General features: G+C 38.5%; 1 protein-coding gene across 2 annotated transcripts in view; it reads right to left on the bottom strand.

Moving 5' to 3' along the window:
• Positions 1–6,228: 6,228 nt before the first annotated feature.
• LOC117153186 (uncharacterized) overlaps positions 6,229–23,746 on the bottom strand; it is a 51,115-nt gene continuing 33,597 nt past the window's right edge. For both annotated transcript variants that reach the window (XM_076622531.1, XM_033326958.2), the window contains 7 exons: positions 17,614–17,681; positions 15,025–15,214; positions 11,403–11,493; positions 10,065–10,324; positions 9,738–9,851; positions 9,039–9,452; positions 6,229–7,196 (listed from right to left, as the gene is read on the bottom strand). In XM_076622531.1, the coding sequence (XP_076478646.1) occupies positions 6,891–7,196; positions 9,039–9,452; positions 9,738–9,851; positions 10,065–10,324; positions 11,403–11,493; positions 15,025–15,214; positions 17,614–17,681 (1,443 nt within the window). In that variant the 3' untranslated portion in view covers positions 6,229–6,890. The remainder of the gene's footprint in view (positions 7,197–9,038; positions 9,453–9,737; positions 9,852–10,064; positions 10,325–11,402; positions 11,494–15,024; positions 15,215–17,613; positions 17,682–23,746) is intronic.

Here is a 23,746-nt window from a genome sequence, read left to right on the forward strand (position 1 = left end):
AACTTTTTACTTTCGAAAAGTGCACATTCTCGCGACCCATGGATTTTCACGTCGCTCACAAACCGCTCATAACCATTCTTCTTCCTTTCTTTTTTTTTTCTCCCCTTTTTTGTATAGGTGAATATCTAACAAGACATCGATTTTTGAAGGATCTTAGGAAACCTGAGTGAAAATCTGATATCTGTCCGTGTAAATTCGAGAATCATCCGAGAGCAGTTTGGCAAATCTGCTTTCAGAATAAAACGCCGATAACAACGATCGGTTGCAACATTTTTAATATCATCGAACGATACTGGATAAAGGGAGGAATCGAAGTAACCGAGGCAAAATATCGTTAGAATCGCAATATTCCACGGAACTGGCAGAGTTAACCGGAGCACCCTCGAAAACTTTCTTAGGAAAATATCGCGGTAGAGATGAGAACGTTCATAAACGTTCGAACATTTTCGTCGGCTTATAGTAACACTGGGTATTTGAATTCTGTCAAAATATACAAATTACTGGCTAATTAGAACTAGAAACAGCGTTTCCTATCTTCTTATAATAAACTCTAATACTACTATTTATAATGCGCTAGTAGTAGTAGAATTAATAGACTATAAATTTGAATTGTCGATTAAAAACAATGAATTACACGATCGTATTAATACTTAAAAGATGGTAGGATTCGCTTCGGTTCATAAATATTTCAGTTTCGAAATTTGTTTCAGTATACACTTTACTTTCACTCATAGTTTAGGAATTGAGCATCATGGAAACAAAGATCCCTCTGTATAAAGATATAATGCTACAATGTTTGAAAAGGAAGCTGCTCTGTAAGCAACGTTTCTAGCTCAAAGAACATTGCTAACGATCGAACGATAAAATTGAAAAGCACTACGAATCGTTTGATAAGTTCTCACAGCATCCTGTACGCGTTTACCCTCCGTTTCCTCTTGTGTTCCGACCGCTCTCACGGATGATAAATAAAGTTCACCGTCTTGAAAGGGATCGCAATCAGCTCGTTTTGCTGGAGATAACGAAATTATCGTGTTTTTTTCCGCATGGTGTGTAAGCCCGCAGGGGCCAAAGGAATCGTCGTATATCTACATAGTCAGCACGTGCTACGAAATGTTAATAAATAGCACTTACGTATTTCAACCGCGATAATCGACTAACGAGCATATCGTATTAAGCGTGTGAATCTTCTGCCCAATGATATCGCGCAGGTTTCACGTTTTTTAACAAGCTACTGAGCTCGGCAATTTCAAAGCGCAGCTTTTCGAGCTTCGCCGACAGAGAAATATTTAATCGTATTTTACCACCAAATCCTCTCTAACGTTTGTTTCGCAGATTTAACCATTCGGTGAGATTTCAACGAAATCTACGAATTTGTATTATCTATGGATATTGCTTATCAATCGTTCGAAGAATCTGGTGCAGCGATATCGATTTTTAAGAAATTCTACGTTTCTTGGATGCGACGCTATCACGTATAAAATCCTGTGATTAAAAACGTTTGAAAAGATTTCCAATTTCACTCGTCTTCTGATAGAGACTCCTTCTCTAAAACGAAACCGCTCGAGATATTACGCTGCCGGTTCTGAATTTTCCAATTTCTGTCCACAACTTGTTTACGCTCATCGCAATATCGATTCTCCGAGGTTCGTTATACCCTTATTAAACTGGAGCATGCGGTACACCATTGCGATACGCGAGCAACATTTTCATTTCAGACAGCAATCAGTTGCCATGCACTGCATTAGATCAAAACGATTCGACTTTTGCCAGAAAAGAAAAAAAACGACGTTGGAGGTTTCGATTGAAAATTAGACGAATATCTGGAATCTTCGAAGAGCAGAATTTACATCAAATAATTTGGTAATGTCCCTTACTTAATACGCGATCTATTAAAAAATCTAAGTAAGCAAAAATTGTATCCACCACCGAACACAAAAATAACGTTCCATCTTTGCGAACCAAATATCGAAATTTGTTATCACGCGTATCATATCCTTAAGAAACATAACTTCCAAACTTACACTTGCACATTCGCCGTTTAAAACTTTCAGGACTACGCAGAGACCCTGGAGCGTCTATAGCGTTCAGAGAACTAGCACACCGATAATTTAATCAATAAATTAATTAGTAGCTTGGTGTAAAAACTCGTCTAAGTGATATTATAATTTTCTATAAGAATGTTTCCCTTTCGAACTGAACGAAAAAAGAGTTCTACATTCGCTGGTCCCGTCTGACTTATATTCGAGCGCTTTCATAAATTCATCTCTCGTTGGATGTAACAAGAAATCGAATTTCGTACGAAAAAAAAAAGTCACTATGAGACCGTTCGACCGATCATCGTAGCAAGCAAATCGAAAGCGAGAGAAAAGAACAGGAACTCGAATATTGACGTTTAGAGTGTGTTCTCTGTGAAGAGGTTGGTAGCGCGAGCTGATTGAAAGTCACTCGTCGTACTAATGCGGCTAACATATGGCCGTCTGTTTCTACTGTTCCCGAGAGCCGGCTCCATACAGCTCGCGGCCAGTGATCGATAAGCCTAGATTCAAAACTGCTTTTCCCCCGTATTTCGTGCTGCGATTGGAACAATAAATCACCGCGGGCTCGACAGAATTCGAATCATATTAATAGTGCTCCGCTTTTTAGACCGTGAAAATAGGGCTAGGCCGAAACGAAACGGCCGTGCTGAAAAATCATTTCTCCACCACCGTCATATTCGGATACGATGAATTTGTAAAAATAACAGAGTAATAAAATAATAATCTTCTTCGTTGGTTCGTAGATTCGACGAACGTTCTGCTTTTTTGTGTGATTTTTAAATGAATAATTTACCTCCGATTAATCGCATTATTGTTAGCATTCTTAATTTCGATGTGATATATTCAGATATATTCTATAGAAAAGAGAGAAAGATAGCATATTGTTAAGTATTAAATAAATAAATAAATGTTGGTAAATTTTGAAAATATAAGAAAACAAGTTAACATTAAGTCACCGATAAAATGACAAAGAATTACACGATACCATTTCGAGGCCCTTGTTTCACGATACTCGTGGGCGCGTTTGGCAGTTCAATTTTCTCAACTTGTTTTCATCCTCCAACTTTTCCCCAGATGTGTATACCCTGGAGCATTTCTCGTCGGTACGCATACGCGTGTGTTTCGCAAAACAAGCCAACCAAACCAGCAACCGTTCGAAACCGGAAAGAAATCCCCGCTGAGACTCGCGGAAACAATGATCTCAATTAAACTTACGTCCCATTAAATCTTCCGCTGAAACTTTCCAAAATGTTGTACGTTTAATTTCTCTCTGGTAACTCGATGAAACAATGGTTATCGAGGGTGGATGGACACGATTCTTGGGACCAGCGATTCGATCCAGCTATTATAAATCACACTCAACTAGAGAGTTGAGAAAGTACCGATAGCCCTAGGTGAAACGCTGTGAGCTATAACGTCAGCTGTAAATCACGTCTGATACTGATACGGTCAATATAGAGTGTAGACTCTATTTCTGTTGTCAACGAAAAGGCAGCGCGATGACTCGCGATCGAGCGATACGCGTGTATTAAAAATTATTTCACGTGCCATCTGCATCGTGTCTTTCACAGCTAATAAATCACTCGTACAGTGGCAGGCAGGATAGAATGACAAAGATCTTGCCGCTTCGAGGCGAATGAGATCGCTTTTTCGGATTTTGTGAGCCGACGTTGCTGTCGTTTCAACGCAGATGAAATTAATGGGGTCGTCAAATAGAACCGTCATACAGAGAGGAACCAAGAAAGTCCTCCAAGGCCTGTCCTACTTCGTAATATCGCGGCCTGGTAAACAGACCCTTTGAACTTTATTAGCTCGTTCTACCCCCCTGCGACCAGTTTTTTAGATCGCTCTTCCTTCTTCGCTTCGTTCATTTACCTTCTTAGAAAATTTGTTTTGAAAATTATGCGCCGAAAAGTAATCTTCCTGCGGGCTTTCCGAGAGACACAGTCCTCTCATCGAGATACCCGTGTCGCGCTATAGCTAGAAAAAGTCAGTGGTCGTTAAAATTAATGAGATGTAAATACGACGAGTGAAGTTAGTGGAGAGAGGAGAGGACAGAGGGAAGAAACATCGCTTGGAAAAGATATCGGAGATTTTAAGAAAGGAGAATTTTTTCTAAATTTCTCGTAACTCAAACTTGAATAACCTTTTTAGTTGGAGGATGATCGTTTTTTACCATTTCCTGGCGACTTAATTCGAGCAGTCGAGAAGAGGAAATCATTATGAAGATACATCTACCCTGGGCATAGTAAGCTGTGGAGCGTCGGAATTTTTAAAAGGACATCGTACGAGGGAAACTCGTGCAGATTGCCCAGAATGTTCCAGCTGGAAATTGAACGGAAATCGAATATCCTCTGAATATTAGTTCAATTGTGTGTAACAGAGCCCAGGTGTCCTAATATCTATGGCAGATAGCGTAGATGTCGAAATGATATTTCACTGTCTCAAAGCTGTTGAACGTGGGTAAGTATCATGATACCAAATTCATCTCACATAAGAGCTCGTCTGGACGTATACCTCGAGGCGAGCTTCTCATTGTGTTCGAGTTACTTAAGAATACGATGTGATTGGAATCCGAGAGAGTTGTAAGTAAATCTCCGAGTTTTAACGATCGTCTATGTAGTTTAAATCAATTGTACTTTTATTCAAGTTGTGTAATAATCGTAAAAAATTGTCTAATTCCTGTATCTGCTTTAACTCGTAATTTTCACGATATTTTTTTATTATTCGTTTAATATTAAATCGATAACTTTTCTACACGACTCTCGTCTATCGCGTTACTCTCATTCTTCGTGACTGGTATGTACCTTCTACCTATGGTAGAAAATACCCTAAACTCACACAAGAACATGGTAACCATGGACACGTTGAAACTTGGTATCGTTCAAAATTAATTACACCGCTGGATAATGCGCCTCGTACGATCCTCGCAGTGTACACGCTACCTGTTTCCTTGTGTTCCCGATAATTACACCTGTGTAGTTCTTAATTAGTCTCTCTGAAACGCTCGCAGTGAACGACAACTATAACATCGCGGCGAAGAACGATCGATGTAGAACCCTTGCTACGACATCGGTAGGTGACGCCTCGGACACAAACCATTCTAGAATTTCGAAAGTTCCATGGCAAACATCGGTCTAGCAGTTCGTCCATAGACCAGTTACTTTTCGCCGCATTGTTGATTTATGTGCTTGGGAAATTCCCAACTATACGTTACAGGTGTTGCGCTGTAACTCGAGAAGACGACTCGAACAGATCTTCGTTCGACTTTCTCAACTTTTCCATAGGATTCGGATTCCCTTTGTGCGTCATCCTACGACATGACAAGGTCTTAAGATCGATCGTATCGAAGTTAACATCTTCGAGGTACCTCGAGCCGTAGCAGACGGGCGAAATTTGAAAAATGAAAGGTTAGTATCAGGTCGTGTGAAATGTAGAATGAGAAACAGGAATAACTGTCCGAAGAACATTTAGCGAAATGAACTTATTAAAAAATTAATCGACAAGATCTCTGGAAGACGTAGTAAAGTAAGAAAACTCACGAAATATTAATTGTTTCAAAGTGATCGATATTCTTTTAGCGATCACCGGAAACTTTTGAATGAAACACTTTTTAAAAAGTAACAACAGTATAATATCAAGTATATTTGTGTTTCTTGATAGAAACAAAACCTTGCCACTTGATAGATGACGTCAAACATTGCTCCGTGTTATATATCGACTTGATTTTATCGCTATGGAGACATTGCCTCTGAGCTAACCGGCGAAAGAATCATCTTATGGTATAGGCTAGGAACGAACGAAAGAATTTTTTGTGAAAAGGAGATTATCGAACAAAGTGCTGACAAACACCGAACGAAATTCTTCCTCCATTTTCCAGTTGAACCTCCTACGGGAGATATATTTCTATGGAAAACTGTGGCTAAAATTACGTCTGTTATGCCAGAACAGGCCAAACACGGACATAAGCTTTGACGTTGTATAATAAGCCGTTGGTGGATCCGACATCGGTTACGTTGGATGACTCTGACAGGAAGCATCGTCTTTGATGTCGAATCCAGATATTACACGGAATCTAAATGCAGCCGTGGTAGAGTTTGCTCGTCATGAGACACCAGTCAACCTGCGGACGAAATCTGTCGGGACGAGGAGAGGCAGCTGCCGCGAAAAATGGCATAAACTCGTTTCAAACTTTATGTTTCCAACTGATCGATGAATTTTATTACCAGTCACCGCGCAGAGTTCGTAACCGAAAAATTCCGATCGAAGATTACCTGTCTTGCCAGCGACGACTCGATTTTTCGCTATTTTTCTCCGACGCGTAGTTGTTATCCGACCATCTGATAGTCGCAACGAGGCTCCGTGTGCTCGAAAAATCAATTACGAAAGAAAGTCGACCAAAGAAACCTTAATTCCATGATCTTACTTGAAAATTCATAACCGAGTTCGATTTCATCGAAATTATTCCAAAGATGAATTTCTGTTCTCGTTCGGGATTTTTCCTTCGCTCCTGGTATTTGTACTATTAAATATCAGTATCACGAGCAGCAAGCAACGAAATGAATTATTGTCGAGAGATTGTGCAAACATTTGCTAACGCTCCATGCAGCTGCATTATTTTTTATTGTGCAACTGGTTCGTTACTTTTTCGATAGCTGCAATCCCACAATTTTGTCTGTATCCGATAGAAAATATTTGTCAATTACCCACTAGATTACACTCGCTTACCATTTCGCTCGATTCGATTTACATTTAATGGCGCCACGAACGATGCCTGCACCTGCGTTGCTGAAAAAATTTCTTTCATTATTGCGTGTAATTTTATGACATTTAATCGATTTTCCTATAATTTTTTTATATCCATGGTTTCCCTCCTTTGCAGGGTTTGTCTGTGAGATTGAAGAAAAGGCGTTTGTAAGCGCCAACGATGTGCTCGCGATCGGTATCCGCTGGAATGACCTTTTCGTCATCGTGTTCTATGGCTACGTCGATATCTGGCTCCGCCGTCAAATAAAAGATGTAAGGCACAGGCTCGGAAGAACGTGCATTGTCCCTCACGAAATCGTCAGCCTCCACCATTGCGAATTGGCTCCTTACAGAAGCAATCTTCGACTCGTCCACTGTAGTCCTGCCAGTCTTCGAAGCCGTTTTCTCCATCGTCTATAAAAATTTGCGAGAAGTTCATTGAAAATGAAAATCGAATATCGTCTTTGGACATAGATACGCTTTTTTAATATTTAACTTCTGCAGCAATTGAATTTTATATCGGTGCTCGATTACCAGTGAAAACGACGCAGATAAATCAGACGCGTCCCAAGTAGCAATTGAACGAGAAGTATTATTGAATCGTTTATTACTGCTCTTTTTCTCTCGATAATGGTGAATCAACTGGTGATCTTTCGATCATTTTTAACGCAATTGTATTTTTCTAACGTTAGATGTCTCAAGTTTGAACAAAATAAAGGAAATTTGTAATTAGTACACATGCCTCGTCGTTTCAGTTCTGTGCTAAATATCTCTTTAAAAATTACACGTTACAAATAGAAATTTTGTTTACAAAGATTTAGAGTTTGATTGAAATATGAAAATTCTTATTCTTTTGCTGGTACTAGAACTTTTTGATTTTGTCACTTAATTATTCGTCGTATATTTGTCCACTGTAGCTAGCACAAGTAACGTCTCTATAATGCTTCTCAAAATGTAAAAATAAGAAGAAAATGAATTTATTACACAACCGTTCTATGTTAAACGTTTTTCTACAACTATAAAAATCTCTTTCGTTCGCTAAAATAAAAATGAAGATTGAATTTGCTTATATTGAAATATAAAATTTCGAAGATAGCGGCAAGGTTAAGGGAAGAAGTTTTAGAAGACACAGCACGTTAATCCGATATTTATCAAGCTTGCCCGACAGAGAAGAGAGAGAAGGTAAAAAAGAATTTATCGATATACGATAAAGTTACCTAACTGGACGAATTAATTCGACGTTGATTAAACAGCTGATTCTTCATAATCGCTCGATTAAATGGATTACTTGCTGTAACAAACTACCGACCGTGGATCTCTCGTAAATAAGAAAAACGCGAACCTCTTCCACTCTCGGCCGTCAAACAAAAGATCGACTCGCACTACTTATAAAACGACAGATAAAAATTGTTTCGAGAGTTTCTCGCTTAGTCGAGAGTGTACCGTGTCGTCAGTTGCCTTGTAATTCACGGAATACGACCTCCGTGTCCGGTTATTGCGAACTCTTTCTACTTGTCGCGCAAAAAACTCGCCGCCTTGTGCGCCGCGTCGACTCTAATGGAGCTTGAAAACCCGACAAGAAACGAAAAATCAAAAGGCAGACGTTTCGAGTCGAGACACGAACGATACAAATTGGAAACAACGGGAGAATGCGTGAAAACATGGAACGAGGAATCAACAAGAACCTCTGGAACACAGGGATGTATCGAGCAGATACAACACAACGTACAGAGACAAAACAGTCCTTTCGATGCTTTCGGTAAAGCTTGACCGTGTTCGTTCTCGTTTTCTATCAAAAAAAAAAAAGAAATGGTCCACTAACTGTTGATCGATCTATAAATTTTTACATCGAATGTTTTTCTGTGTAAACAATCGAGTTACGAATGGCATGGAACACAAATAGAAATGTGTTTCGCTTACTAAATATTCTAACGAGTACTTTACTCTGCTTTACATATTTTTCTATATCGTACGATTTCTATTAAGTTCGCACGCTTAAGTTTCCCAAAAATGCACAAACCTAAGTAGTCTTATAATAACTGAACTACAAATTTTGAGGTGTATGATGCACGTAGCACGAAATCTCCTTAGAAACACCCACAATGGAGAAGTTTAACGAACAATTGATCTTTCTGAAGATCAATGCAACGTGAAAAAATGATTTCCTGACAGATTTTCCTCCAAATCAGTGCAATGTGGAAAAGAAATCTCCTAGCACCTCTTAACAATCTAGAAATGTAGCGGCAGTAAACGTACTTCTGCAGACACTGATACTTTTGACGATTCCTTCAATGGTTCCCTGGTCGACGTAGCTTCCTGCTCCTCCTGTTCCTCTCGTTCTTCCTGTTTCTCTTGCCCTTCCTGTTTCTCTTGCTCTTCCTGTTTCTCTTGCTCTTCCTGTTCCTCGTCGACCGTGACTGTTTGTGGTGCTGATTCATGTGGCGCGGTATAAATCGGGTCACCCTCGGACTTTTCATTCAAAGAAATCCCGCTGGATTTCGTGCCACGTTTCCCACTTCTCCTAGGCTTTCTACCCTTACGTGAAATCCGTACAGATTTCGGGCTCACTAATAGTTTTGGACGAGGCGGACCCTTCACTTTGCCAAACTTGTCCAAGCCTTGCACCAGGAACGTTGTTATCACCAATCTACCTCCAACTTCCTTGATTGCCTATAACGCAAAACATCTTTTCAAATTGTTCATTGCCTTTTACATAGTTCACTCAACTTCGATTGCACGTGTATATTAAAATGTACAGAATCTATTGGGTTGGCAACTAAGCGATTGCGAATTTTGTCAATACCATCTAATGACAAAATCCGCAATCACTTAGTTGCCAACCCAATATATGAACTGTGCAATTTTCTTCGCAATTATCAAATGTCCGATTCTTTTAATATTTTAGCGACAAGCAAGAGACAAAAGGAATAGTTCAAGGTGTCATGGAGCTATTACCAGATCGGCAGTGTCCTTCCAATGCTTATAATAGGATCGGTAGATGGTCGCCTCGTGCGTAAAATTCTTTAGAAATTCTCTCATCTCTTCCTCGGTCCTCGGTAAGGGCAGTCGCTGCAAAGAAACTCCCTTTTTTATAACGGTTTACGGGGTGTAAACGAAAGTTTGGAAGTTAGGATGAAGAGCGACGCTGTTCACGGAAGGAAGATTGGAAAGTTTAGAGAGACTTTTGCTCGAACGATCGGTCTGATTCTTACGGGATTGCGAGAACTGGGCGTGATAAAGCTAAGCGCCTGTTATCTTTAATGACACCAGCAAAGCTCTTACTTCGAACGGCTCGCTGTCATCCTCTTCCTCTATTCCTGAATGCTCCCATGGTGTGCCTATGGGCCAAATCTTCGCGAATTCTTCTTCGTTTGATCTTCTCGCTGTTAACATTTCTCCCGATTTCGTTGGTGATGTTTCTTCCGATTCTTCTTTGAATGTTTCTCTCGATTTTGCTTCTATAGTCTCTAGCGATTCTGCTGTTAACGTCACATCTGTAACTGTTCTAGCCAGGGAAATTTCGCTCGTTTCCTCTATGGTTCCTGTAACAATGATATGAATGTGAAACGGAGGATGATGAAATGACAAGATACAATTTGATTGGAAAATCATATTAAACAATTATGTAGTACTGATTTTATTTTCTTTGTTATCGTTTTACGAGAATGTCCCGATAAGATTGATCTTAAGGAAATAATATCTATACGTGCAGTGAAACATTGGCAAAAGCCCAAACAAAGACAAACAGATCAGAATTATGCGAGACTGCGAGTATAATCTCCAAAATACACTGCAAGTAAGTTTTTAGACAAATAATTGGAATTATTTTAGTTTTTGATAAACACTTTGCGTTTGACGATTAATTTCTCGTTAATTTATACACTCATTGTTGATACAAATCTAAACATAGCTAAAGTGTCGAATTATTTATAAGCTACAGTATAAATGATCTTATAACTCACAGACGTTTCCTTGAAGAAATAATTCTCACAGTTTAATCGCGTGTTAATATCGCGTGTTAATATCGCGTGTTAATCATCCAAAATGAAGGACTTAGATTACGGTTTTTACACGGTATAAGCGGCAGAACTCGGTGGTACTCGTCTTAATTAAATCGCGACCAGCCCTTCTCCGGTTTGTTTATCGCGGTGAAAAAGTTGGACGGCAACGGTGCTTTGTTTCGCCCAAACAGGGCGGGAAGAACAAAGAAAACTTCCTTCGTCCCTTCGAAACCGTTTATTCCTGGCGTTTTCGCCGTCCCATTGGGAGAAATTTAGTGCGCAATAACAGGTATACATTTAATAGAATTATCTATTAAATACAGAAAATTCTAAGATAAAGCCTGCTGTCTGGCAACAGCTTCGTATGCTACGTGACGTCGTAAAATCTGTTTAGGGCAGCGTAAAAGCACTACGTGACACCAACGCGAGGACAATGACCACACTTTTAGATTTATTTCGTGATAAGTGCGACGCCAACCACTACGGTATGCGTTTTCGGAATTACGGCTATCTCGCTCATATTTTCCCACTAGTTTTACGTTGCATTGTCCCGAGATGAAAACGAACGAAAGAAACACGGAATTCATAGACATCTACGATTAAGTTATTCTTCTTCTACCTTGATCGAAATCCTCGATTTTACGAGGAACTTCTTCTTCTTCCTGATCCGCCGCGACTTCGCTCGGCTCGATTCTTGGCTGGTATCCATCCTACCAACAGATAATTGAGACAAAGTATCGTAGATTTTTGGGGAAATTTAATAAGGTAAACGCGAACTGACCGAATAGTTGACACACGCTACTGACTATGGGTATTAAGACGCTTTAGAAACATTGAGTAAGTCTGCAGATTTATCAAAATAAAATAAAATAATCTGGGAATTATCTTTGATTGTACTTGTATACGTAAGAATAATTTTCTAATTAAAATACGTTCGTCAAAAATGAGTTTGTCAAGTAATGAAATACTTCCACGAGAATCTGATACTATCAGGTTTGACAATTACATGCGATACCTTCATCGTGATATACTCCTTTAAAGAATAATTTAATCGCACCGCAATGTTCCATTATGCGTGGCAATGATAATTCCAAAGAATAGAATCATTGCAGTCGAATTTATTTCTAATTTTGTAATTAAAATACATCTCGCCAAAGATAAAGGCAAGTGTACAGTTAGCGAAGCAGATCCTTTCGAACAATGGTGTATTATCATAAACTATCGTATATACATTCGTATACAAACAGATGTTGCTTCCCCTGGGTCCTGGCCTGAAGCAGTGCGAGTTAATAAATCTGTAGGACGCGAGAGAAAAGTTTCTACTTGCACGATAAAAACCGGTGAATGAAAACCGAGGAACTAGTTTTGCATATCGAACGGTTTGCCCTTTCATTTTCTTCAAAATTCCGCTTAACCCTCGACTTCGACGCGTATGATTCCCCCAGATTATGCGAAATCTCAAGCAAAACCTACCCTCAGCTAATCCTGAAGTTCGGCAAAACTTTAAACGCAGATGGTAGAATTATGGACTATGTCTATGAAAGTGATGTAATTTATAGCCGGTCGCAGGATGGAAGAACGCAAAAAGAAGAACGATTCGTTCGCCGTGACACGAATGGCTTGGAAGTTTGGCCCGTGCAAACAAAACGTCGCGCGATTAATGCATATTAAAATGAAAATTAAACTCGCTTATCTTCCTGCCAGCTGAGAGACGAGGGAAACGTGAGACGGCAACGGTTGCCTCGAACTGCATACATCGATCGGCGGACAGTTTAGAGTTACGTTGCAAATACTCGCTTTCGATTAGGCCGGAACTGCTAATCGTTTGCGGTTTCTGTTAATGCGTTTAAGCCAAAGAGCTCGATACAATCAATCCATGTTCTGTTTACGAGGTTATCTCGACGTCAATCAACCAGTCACGCGATCCTCCATGTTAAAATTCATTACTTTTACATTGACGTACCGACCTAATTTTAATACGTTCACCGTGGCCCTGACTTTTTCCACGGCCTGGCTTCTCTTATTAAAACACGAGCCAGCCCATTGCACTCCCGACTAAATATATTACAGTGAGCTACGATTCATCGTCCAACGTCCACCGTTTCGACTAACTGTTGTCCTCAAGGTCGACCGCCCCTGCGAAACGACACAGCGATATATACATATGCATGTATGCATGTGTGTGTGTGTGTGTGTATCTGTGACGTACAAACTTTTAAAACGACTACCTCGCTACGAAAAAGTCACTGGATACTGCGGAAACTAATATCATCTGCTATTTAATTATTCTAATTGTATTTATTTTTCACGTTACATTTTTTGTTTCTCATACGAGGAAACAATACTTCTATAAGTATTCGAATACGTACGTACTGTAGAAGACATTTATGCATATATCCATATTATGCGCGTTACGTAAAACGTATTAAAACTTCATTAGCAGTGTAATGAGACACGAGTAACACGATTACTTTGGTCAAATTTGAAACCGACCAGGAAATATAATACACAGTTTACAAAACATTTGCTGCGGACGTTCATTTAGCGAAACGAATATCGATGTTTATTAACATAATGGATAATTGAATGTTTAAATAGTATACTAAATATCTCGTAGCTTCTACAGTACATTCTCGTGTTTCAGGTATTAACAGTATAATAATAACAATCGTGTTTCGTTACCGCGCCAATGAAACTTCAAAATGTAGCGTATTACGCGTAATATATTCATGAACGGTGTCTACGAATATTCGTGTGTAGGAACACGAAAAGAAAGAAACAGAATTAAGTAATAAAAAATGACCGAAATTATGACATTTCTGCCAGACAGGCGACCGTTCTTAAACGCTATGCGGCGATAAGTTTCTATCTCTCCTCTTTGTCTCTCCATTTTTCTCTCGCCAAGTTACTCACAAGAACCATGTCGGGAAAATCGTGTATGTGTGTGTGTGTGTGTGTATGTGTGGCTGTGTGTGTGCGATGGCCGAGAGAGATTTAAACGCATTCCCTCGCCGTTGAAGCATGCAGCGTCGTGTATAAATCTCCGGCAAACAGACTGAAAAAGCGCACAAACACCTGAGCTTCGAGACAACGTTGCCTTCATATCGTACAGTATAACGAAAGCTCAAGGTTAAGCGACTAGATGCGATTCGCGTAAATCACGCTCCTCCGTGCGCTTTAACTTCGCTAGGAACACGAGGAAGCTTTGACGAAATTAAATTTCCGATGTTTAGACGCGCCAGCGAATTGCCGATTCTCCGCAGTCGGCTTCTATCCATGATAAAGGGAATCGGAAAATTTGATAACCGACGATATTGTTTGGGGAGAAGATGAAATTTTCAACAACTCCGCCATCATCGCCTGTTATAAAAAAAAAACACAAGTTCGCGTCGAGTCGATGAATTTTCATCGGGACAGGTATACAAAGTTTCCCGTACTTCATCGGCAATCTCTGCCGGGGATCGTCGTCCATCCGTTTCGATATGAACACGATAGCTAAACTTGTAATTTACGTTGGAAATTTGAAATTCGTCGCCGGAGCTACGCTCGCCATGTCGGAATTTCATTCGGCGAGCTTTCACGACTTTCCAAGGTATTTACGCTGGCTCGTAACGCGTATCGTTCGTTTAAATGGCTAGCTAGGCTTTTGTTAACGATACTTCTGCCATATCTACAGCGAAGATATAACCGATTCGTCGTATTCGTTTGGCGAACGTGCGACCAAACAACCTTATCTTTTTTCTGTCAGCTGGAAATTATCGAAGAACGATATCCAGACGAACTCGAGCTCTTGATCGATTCTACGAATGCGAGTAGTAACCTAGTACATTTTTCCAAAATTATTGGTAATTCCAATCGTAAGCAAACCTAATTCTGCTTATATTGATAACGACATTAAATTGCTATTGCTAATAAATCGAAGAGTCGAAATTTTGTGTTGAATAAATGTTGAATAATGTTAAACAATGTAGTGGAAATAATGGCTTTTGTATCTTGATTTTGATATGTGAAATTCAATTTATAAAAGGAATAAGTAACGTAGAAAGATAATGCATATAAAATGTATACTTTCATGAACGGTTATATTTTCACTGTAAGTAACTATGAATGAATTTCGGAATAGAATCCCCATTGCGTGTAATGGCGTCCATTTCTCATCGCCCTCTGTCCCATCGCACTTTGACATAAATATCTAAGATCGGTCTGACCCGGAACAGGTCGTTACACGGAACAAAACTTACCTCCTCCTGTTTCAAGGCTTCATCGGCCTTCTGCAATTCTTCCGCGAGCCTTATAACAAAATCGATGTGAGCACGTAACCACTTCTGCCATTCGTCGGCAATTTCCCCGATGTTCGTGAGCCAAATAGACCAGACACGCAGCTTTTCCGATGGTACGGCGTATATCCGCTCCATAGACCTCACCACGTCCCTGCCATTTCGACGCATTATGTCATTTCAATTTCTCCATAGTCGAAACGTCTATCTTTTGCCCCAGTCTCTATTTTGCAAACTCAGAAAAAATTTCTCGCAGCAAGAATCGCCGAGGAAAAATTCCGTGCTTTCTCGTATTTTCAAAAAATCGTAACTTGAGATAAATCGATTCGTTCTTATATTCACGAGATCGACGTTATTTTCCCATCAATTGAATAATATTTATCGAATAATTGGAAAAATAATTGGAAAGGGCATGACGCAAATCGAGGGTCAAACAAATAAATTTGTGTTAGCGAGATATTGCGAAACTTTTTAGATTTGTTCTAAGAGGGAAAAAGTGTCCCTTAGCTTGAGGTGTCCGGATTACACAGTGGCAATAAATAGCAGTTCGAGGACCAAGTCCAAAGAATTGTGCAAACAGCGAAGCCAGTGCGAACTGTGTGGAAAGTTCGTATACAGGACGTTTGCTTCAAACATAGCGAAGTTTGCGTCAAACGAACAAATCGTGCTCTTCTCCCACAATACGATTATTTATCGCGTTCTTAATCTTTAATGTCCAACGCCTTAAATCATTGCCGATAAATTATATAAAATTGTACACATGTATGTATTATATTTGTTGCTAAAAATGCCGATATTAAATCCAGCTATAAGTTTATTTGCCGATTAAAAGGAAATTTCATATTATCAACTGCTTTTACTGAAGAATGGAATATTCTGAATAAAACAGTTGAATACGGTCAATTTTTAGAATTGATTGATAAAATCAATAGTATAACAAAATGGGAGAAAAATTAATTAAGGCAAAAGAATAGCACGGGAATAAAGCTGAATTTTAATTTCCAAGGGAATGCACGAATTTCTCGACGTAGAACATAAAAATCTGTTTCATTAGAATTAAATAAAAAGACCCCGCTAAAAGAAGCTATTATATAATATATCGATCGGGAATTATTAATTTGACGTACCTTTAGAATAATGTCACACACACGCGCCCGCTATTGCGAGCTATTAATTAATTGGATTAATTTTATAGTTAGAAAGTGAAACGAGTAATTCCGAAACACGAATTTATAATTCTTCGTTCAAATGAATTTCCATCGCTTTTAATGGCAAGAAAACTTTCCAGTTGCAGGAATTATTTCTACTAGAAGCAAGATAACACCAACAGAGGAAAGATCCAGAGAAGCAAGATTTCCTTTTCCACAAAAGGTTTTCGTTAATCTCGTTAGCAAGGTCGAATAAAATTAAGCGATGAATATGACTTGATGAAACGTCAAATGACGGAGCAGGTAAGAATATTAACGCACCGATGACGTCAACAGATGAGAATAACTACATTTCAAAAATAGAAACGATCCTATTTATAGCGTTGCTCTTAAGAATGCAGAATACTTAAAAAGTGGAAAGTGTTATGAACGAACTCGCATCTTATCATCGAATAGATTGTTCGTCACACTGATTCAAGCTAAATAAATGAAACGTTCGCGGATAAAGTTGGTCAAATTAGGTTAGATAAAACATTGCACAAGTTTACTCAGCGTAACAACGTAGAAAGATGTTCGTACGTTCTGTAATTAGAAAGAATCGGCAAATGCCCGCGACGATTTCCTGTTTCTCCTAACAGCTTCGATTTGCGTCATACAACCTACACTTTAGACTAAAATTACGGTTCAGCGATCATGAAACTATTTCGAGATCGGATTCACGAGTAGCACGCACAAACGCCACTTTCCTCTTGCTGGTATTTTTCTAGGCCCTCAATTTCCACATTTCTCGGCTAGCTTACGAAAGTGCTCGATCGCTTTTACGAATATATCACGTGTGCTGTACGATACGCTTTGAAATTTCACTGACGCCGTAACGAGACACGTCTGTCGTAATTATATTTATTTGTGACGAAATTTGATCTGAAATCTTAATCTGAAATAGAAATTGCAAAAGACACTGAAAACATATGTTCAATAAAAATTTATTGTACGACATAAATAGCCACTTTAGACATAGAACAAGCGTTACAAATGGCTCCATTGAATATTAAAGATTATTTAAACACTCTTGTAATCTCTGCGAAATATATGTGGATTTCCATTAAATATCTTGTAACTTTTATATACATTCTCGGATTCTTTTCAAATTTTTCCATTATAATGGTGACAGTCGTGTCTCGTTATAGCACCATTGAAGTTTCGAAACGTTTTATATAACAACTTTCTGTGAGTCGCTGAACGCACGAGACGAAACTAAACCAAAGTAAACGCGATTTATACGTGGACTGTTTATATTTACGCACGCCTTCTCTAATAAACGAGAAATCTAAACAAAGAAAAATGTAAATTTGTTCGCGTAGGTGTTACGAAAAAAAAAAAATAGAATTTTCCATGGTAAACTTACAGATCCGACTTGGTTTTTCGAATGTCCTTCGCCTCGTCCGGTGGCAATTCCTGATCCTGATCCTCTTTCTGAAAAACGAGAACGATCATTTCCCATGTGCTCCGTGAATGTTCCAAGGGGGTTTGATTAACCATAAAGCAACGAAATATAGCCGTGACAATCGGACGATTGGTCAAAACGATTTTCGGTGGAACGATCAAGTTTATGGGACACTCCAGTCTCAATGTAACTGGTATAGCATTGCATTCGGTATCGCGGATTGCCGCTAGATTAATGATCATTGGCCTGCCAATTCGTGATGTGTGTTATTAATGACCGAGAGACGCAGGAGAAACTAGGGAACTAAGTTTCCAAACGAATGACCAACGATTCCTGTAACCACGTTCTAAAACAGTTGATGTTCGTGACAAATATCACCCTCGTCAAGCCTTTCCACCCTCTGAATATCGTAAGAAAAAATTTACAAGATTCGATATATTTTTTCATGTTTTGCGAACCTGCAAAAATATACGGCGTATACGTAACGCATAAAAATACACAGTGTGTATGGAGAAAAAATGCAAAAAATTGTATCGAATCCTCTGTCGTATTTGTGCGACGATGTTTCAGATAGTAACGCATTCTACGATAGACCGAGGAGATTTGTTTTTGTTAACGAGTTAGTTATTTTACGGCATCACAATCGTCGTTTCTCTTAAAGAAAAAAACTCGCATATACGGCGTGATTTAATCTGATAACAATAGTAACGAAGAAAAATATCGATACGTATATTTAATTATCAAACTAATTTGGAAATGATTCGCTTTAAATACAATTAGAGTCTGTCGGGGAAAAACGAAAGGCTCTAGAATATTTATCTGTCTCGTCGAAAAGGAGAAGAAAGCGAGGTTTAATTTAGTTTTCGATTCTCGTAAATTGAATTAGGATCTTCAGAAGTATTTAACACGACATAGTGTTATCCACTTTAATTAAAGTAAACACGGTTATTTTTCCAACGAGAAAGACAAATTGATAGAAAGAAGTTTAGTGACGCACAACGTGATAATCTTGTTCCATAAAACTGGTTAGTCGTTAAGTCGCCAGGCTATTCAACGTTATAAAATTAATGAACCGAGCTGGAGAACATCTCGATTACGCGGACGTTTGTTCGCAAATATCCACGTTAATGAATTTTCATCGAATTCGTGGCAAAGAACGGACAATGATTGCGGCATTATGCTAGCGAGAACGACGAGATAGTGAGGTAATGTCTGATACGTATATGGGACACCGCACATTACCCTTTCCATGCATACGTGAGTCAAACACAGCAGCAAAGCGGTTAGCTGAAATAATAGCTCGTATAATCGATGAATATACATTAATATTAACATTAATATTATCAGCAGATTTATTTATTTTTTCAATCAATATTTTGACAGATAGAAAATTATGGATAACTGGATGGATCGAACTGCAAGGATTTATTCTTTGAAATTATCGTAATGTCACGACAGAAATAATCACATAACAGAAATTGACTTTTAAAAGCCGATATGAAATGACAAAATCGACGTTTGCAAGCGTTTAATCTTACGTAATAGTTTAAGATTCTTATGGAAATATTTTGTTAATTGACAAAACTGCAAGGACTTTATTGTTATCATAGCTACGTATAATGTAAAATATTCTAACGTGCAATATTCTCATGCAATTAAATAGATTTTTAAAAATTAATATGCGATAATATGCGGTAATACCTCGTGTTAGGACCATGTTTTTTTCACAGATAATTAAATTTATTTGTTAAGTCTACACGTTTCATTAGAATATTCAGTATCGCTTTTTCTAGTAGTAATGAATTAACCACTAACTTACGTATCCTGATAAAATTTTCATACTATCGTCACACATCAACCAAAGTATCCGAATAATCATGAACTCCGTTCTAAAAGTCAGCAAAAATCACGGTAAACATTATTTTGCTGGTTTACGCGTGCACATAAGATGAAAGATGGTTCTCGATTCTCCATAAACGAACTCGCGCTCGATAAACTGCCCGATTGTTAATTTATCGTCGTACCAGCGTCTGTTCTTCGACGATATTAATCTGTTCTGATCGTAAAATAGATACATAAATCTCGTCACGACCTTAGGAAACGATATTAAAACTAAAAAATGGAGTCGTAGTAATCGGAAGAACGATGCAGAATGTAGTAGGACGCGAGTGAAAAATATGGATAGCGCGTGTCATTCGCTGTTAATTACATAACTCTGTCATGGCAGAGATATGAGTAACTCGATAGTAATTAACAACACGACATAACGATGATTCGGCGGCGAGACAAGATTAATCAGCCGCTTTTGAAAGCAGGCTGTTACAATAATTAACCAGGCATCCGTGGCTCAAAGCGACCGACATTTTTTCCCCTACTTTTTCCCTACTTTTCTGCTTTAAACTATAAAAATAACAGCAATACGTACAGGCTCAAAAGCTTGTACATTTTTATGAATATGGTATATTCATAATGGTTCATTATGCGAAATATTTTAAACCATTAGCATCGTTACGAGGCTCCATTATGGTAATTATATTGGTAAAATTTCAAACAAATTTGAAGATATACATAAAAATGAGAATATATTTCGCGGAGATGGCAAATGTGTTTAAACAATCGGACATTACGATAATAAACTTCCATACTCAATGGAATCAGCCGCTTTAACATTTATCGTATTCTCAAGATGCTTGCGTTATCAAGAAAACTTTTCACCTGGAAGAAAAGGGGGAAAAAAGTGGTTGGAACGATTACGAGGTGGCGGCGTGTTTTCAACGTGAACGCAAGGGTCCGTAGCACCACGACAGATAGGAGTCGTGTCGACGGTGAAATAAGTCTGTTGTTATAAATATCACGCGGACGATAGCAAAAATAGCTGCCAGGGCCGTGACAATTGGGATGTTTCCCGACCATCTCGCGCAAATATTGCGGCAAATATAAAAATCCTTCGACGTATTATCATGTAATATCATACATTAAAATTCACCTGTTTACAATCACACGAAGCGATATCAGATTCGGAGAATCAAAAGCGTACTTACTTCTTTTCCACTGTATTATTCAATGAGAAAAAAAAAGAAACATGATAATTAATGGCGTTGAACAGGAAACTAGATACACGAAAGCTAAAGCTAGTTCTTCAAGTGTATCAAAACGCGCTGCAACTTCATCCAATTGAAATAAATCGAGAGAGTTTAACTTTCAGTTAATACGCGTAAGCGGCAAGTAACGGCGAGGGCGCTTCATTAATTATCCTTTGGCTAACGAATGTTGCGCGCAGAGAGAACGGGCATCGCTCGATCATGTCCTTACCTCGGACGATTATTAAAAGTTGTTATTCTTTTAATAAAAGTTACAAACTCTCTAAAGAAGATAGTACGCGGCGGCGGCAACGCAAATACGAATAATTAACTTTCCCATCGCGCCTCCCTTCTCTTGACCCACGCGCAATCGATACTCCCGTGAAATTAGTTGGCGATATTAATCCGCCGGCTTCCTCTCGACAGTCGTAAATTTGCAGAATTCCCAAAATACAGGAACCGACTGAAACCCCGATAATGTTAAACTGCAACTGGCGCCTTCGACCGCGAGAAAAAGCATCGAACATTCCAACGCCTCTTTCCCTCTATTTTTCCCCCTTTTTTCTCATTTTTTCTTCTTTTTTTTTTATCTTTCCTTTCTCCAGCCAAGGAATTCCACGTAGAACTATCGCTGGCCTGGAGCCGGGGAATTTTTTCCTCGCGTGAAAAAATGCAATTTTCGAAAGAATTCCGAGAAGATGCCGGCCAGGATGTATTTTCCTATCATTCTTCTACACCCTCGAAGAATGAAAAACACCTCGATGCGCATCGTGAGCGAATGCAGGAATTGTTGGTTAAACAGACGAACGATTATCGATCGGGAATCGTAAATGAGTATGGCAAGGACGATGTAAGGTGGATTCGCGATGAGATCGTCGGTATAATTGCGGCTCGTTGCGAGTCTTCGTTTAGGTCATGTAACTTGATCAATGTTTCACCTTCCTTAGAAAGTAGAATATCTTATCTGCCATTTCGAAAGATTTAAGAAAATTGTATTTTTTTTTTTGTTTTTGTTTTATTATTATTATTCTGCACGAAGTAAGACGACCGTAAGTTTATTTCGGATAGTCTAATTTCATAGCTTCGCGTGATCTTCCTCTCCTGTCGCTTCTCATTTCTAGTAACGGTGAAAGGGTCGACGATCGGGTTTTTCCGAGAAAAATCCCTGAATCTCTTTCCGCTGAATTTTCCGTGCGGAACGCGAGAAAATCAGTTTGGTAAATTTGCTAAAACGAGGGAACGTGTGGTCCACGGGTTCATTTCGCCGTTTCAACGACGACAGACGAATAGGCGATAAAACTCACGACTGAGAATTCTCGGGGCAAAAGGTGATTTATCGGCACAGTATTCGGCATCGATCGATATCGTGGCAGAATGATGACGTGAAATTAGCTGCAGCGCTTTACAAATCGCTCCACCATCGAACGATCAATCCCATTCTTTTTCCCCCCTGTACTTTACGTTTCTTTTTCACATTGTGTTCCACACGATATTAACGAAAAATGTTTTTCGTCATTACGCACTTCAGTGACATTTCACATTTTGACATTTTAGTATTTTTTTTTCTTTTTTTTTTTTACCAGAGAAGGGAAAATTAAATTTCTTAATAGAATAATAAAAGGCTCGTTAGTTTCTCGAGCTTGGACGAGCTTTTTGCCTGTAAATCTCAATTCGCTACGTCGTTAATCAATCACGTATTACCAGAATTTATACTGTCAAATATATATGTTTTTCCATCCTGCTCATAATTTTTAAAATATTGCGATAATTTGACATAATTAATTTTGATCCTCCTTTTATTAAAATTCACCTTTTTCCTCGACAACCAACATTGAAAGAAAAAAATCAAATTTTTCCCCTGTCACGTTCATACGTCATATTCCATTAATCCTTGTAAATATTTTATATCGAATCGTTGTAAAAGCAGATATTCCGAAAGTTAACTACAAAAGTGAAGCTCTAACCAACGAGCTTACAGAATAGACTGCTTTCGGTCGCAAGTATCACACGCGGAAATTGCGGTACACTGAAATTCCGAGTCGGAATGAATATTTCCTTGTCGATGATAAATTGAATGTCACGCCACAGCGAATTTTTATCCCAACTGCATATAACGTATAAATTATTCCCGACTGGAATTTCTAATGCAAAATTCGCGTGATTTATATACGAAGGTGGACGATAATAAAATTCAGTGGGAATAAACGATGAAAAAATAACTTCAAAAAATTCGTCATAATATCAAAAAGAAAAGAGAAATCTACAGATTTGTATCTTCTACTTTTTTATGAAATTAACATCTCTAATGAAACTTGGTTTCTGGGATAGACGAGAGGATGACTGGAAACGTTAGAAAATTTTCCCCGCAGAGCATTCCTCTAGTGAGTCACGTTGAGTTCGTTTATTTATCGTAGCATACGAGTAGACAACTAATGAGCCACACAAGCGGGACTTCATCTTGAAATTGCAACAGTAATCCCGTTAAGTGGCCAGGAAATTATTTCGGTCTCGACTAAATTTCCTTTTGCTTTGCTTCGTCCTCGATATCGTGGCATGGATTAAACAGTGGCGGAAATATCGATTAATAAAAATTGATTTATCAGCATCGTGGCAAATAATTGGATAGAAATTTAAACACTAGATTCTCACGTTATGAAAGGTGGAATTTCCGAAAAAATCTTCTGATATATAGCGGAAAGAATTTTTTCTCGAGGTCATTTTTTTTACAACATTCCAAACTCATCGGTATTCTTATATATTGATCTTGTATATTTTTTGTATAAAAAAGTGCGTTTTTTTATTCTTCATATAAAAGCTTTAAGGTATTCGTGTCTGAAAATTCTTAACTTAAAAGATATTTCATAATATATCTTCAGATTAACTTTAAATGTTACCAATATAATCACGACGTCCGTGTCCTCGTTATAGTGCTAATGGATTTTTTCAAAGTTTCCTATAACGCACATAACGTATTCATAAAAGTTTCCCATAGGAAATGTTCAAATATCCCCGTA

Source organism: Bombus vancouverensis, chromosome 11, assembly GCF_051014615.1.
Source record: "Bombus vancouverensis nearcticus chromosome 11, iyBomVanc1_principal, whole genome shotgun sequence".
In the NCBI taxonomy this organism is placed as follows: domain Eukaryota; kingdom Metazoa; phylum Arthropoda; class Insecta; order Hymenoptera; family Apidae; genus Bombus; species Bombus vancouverensis.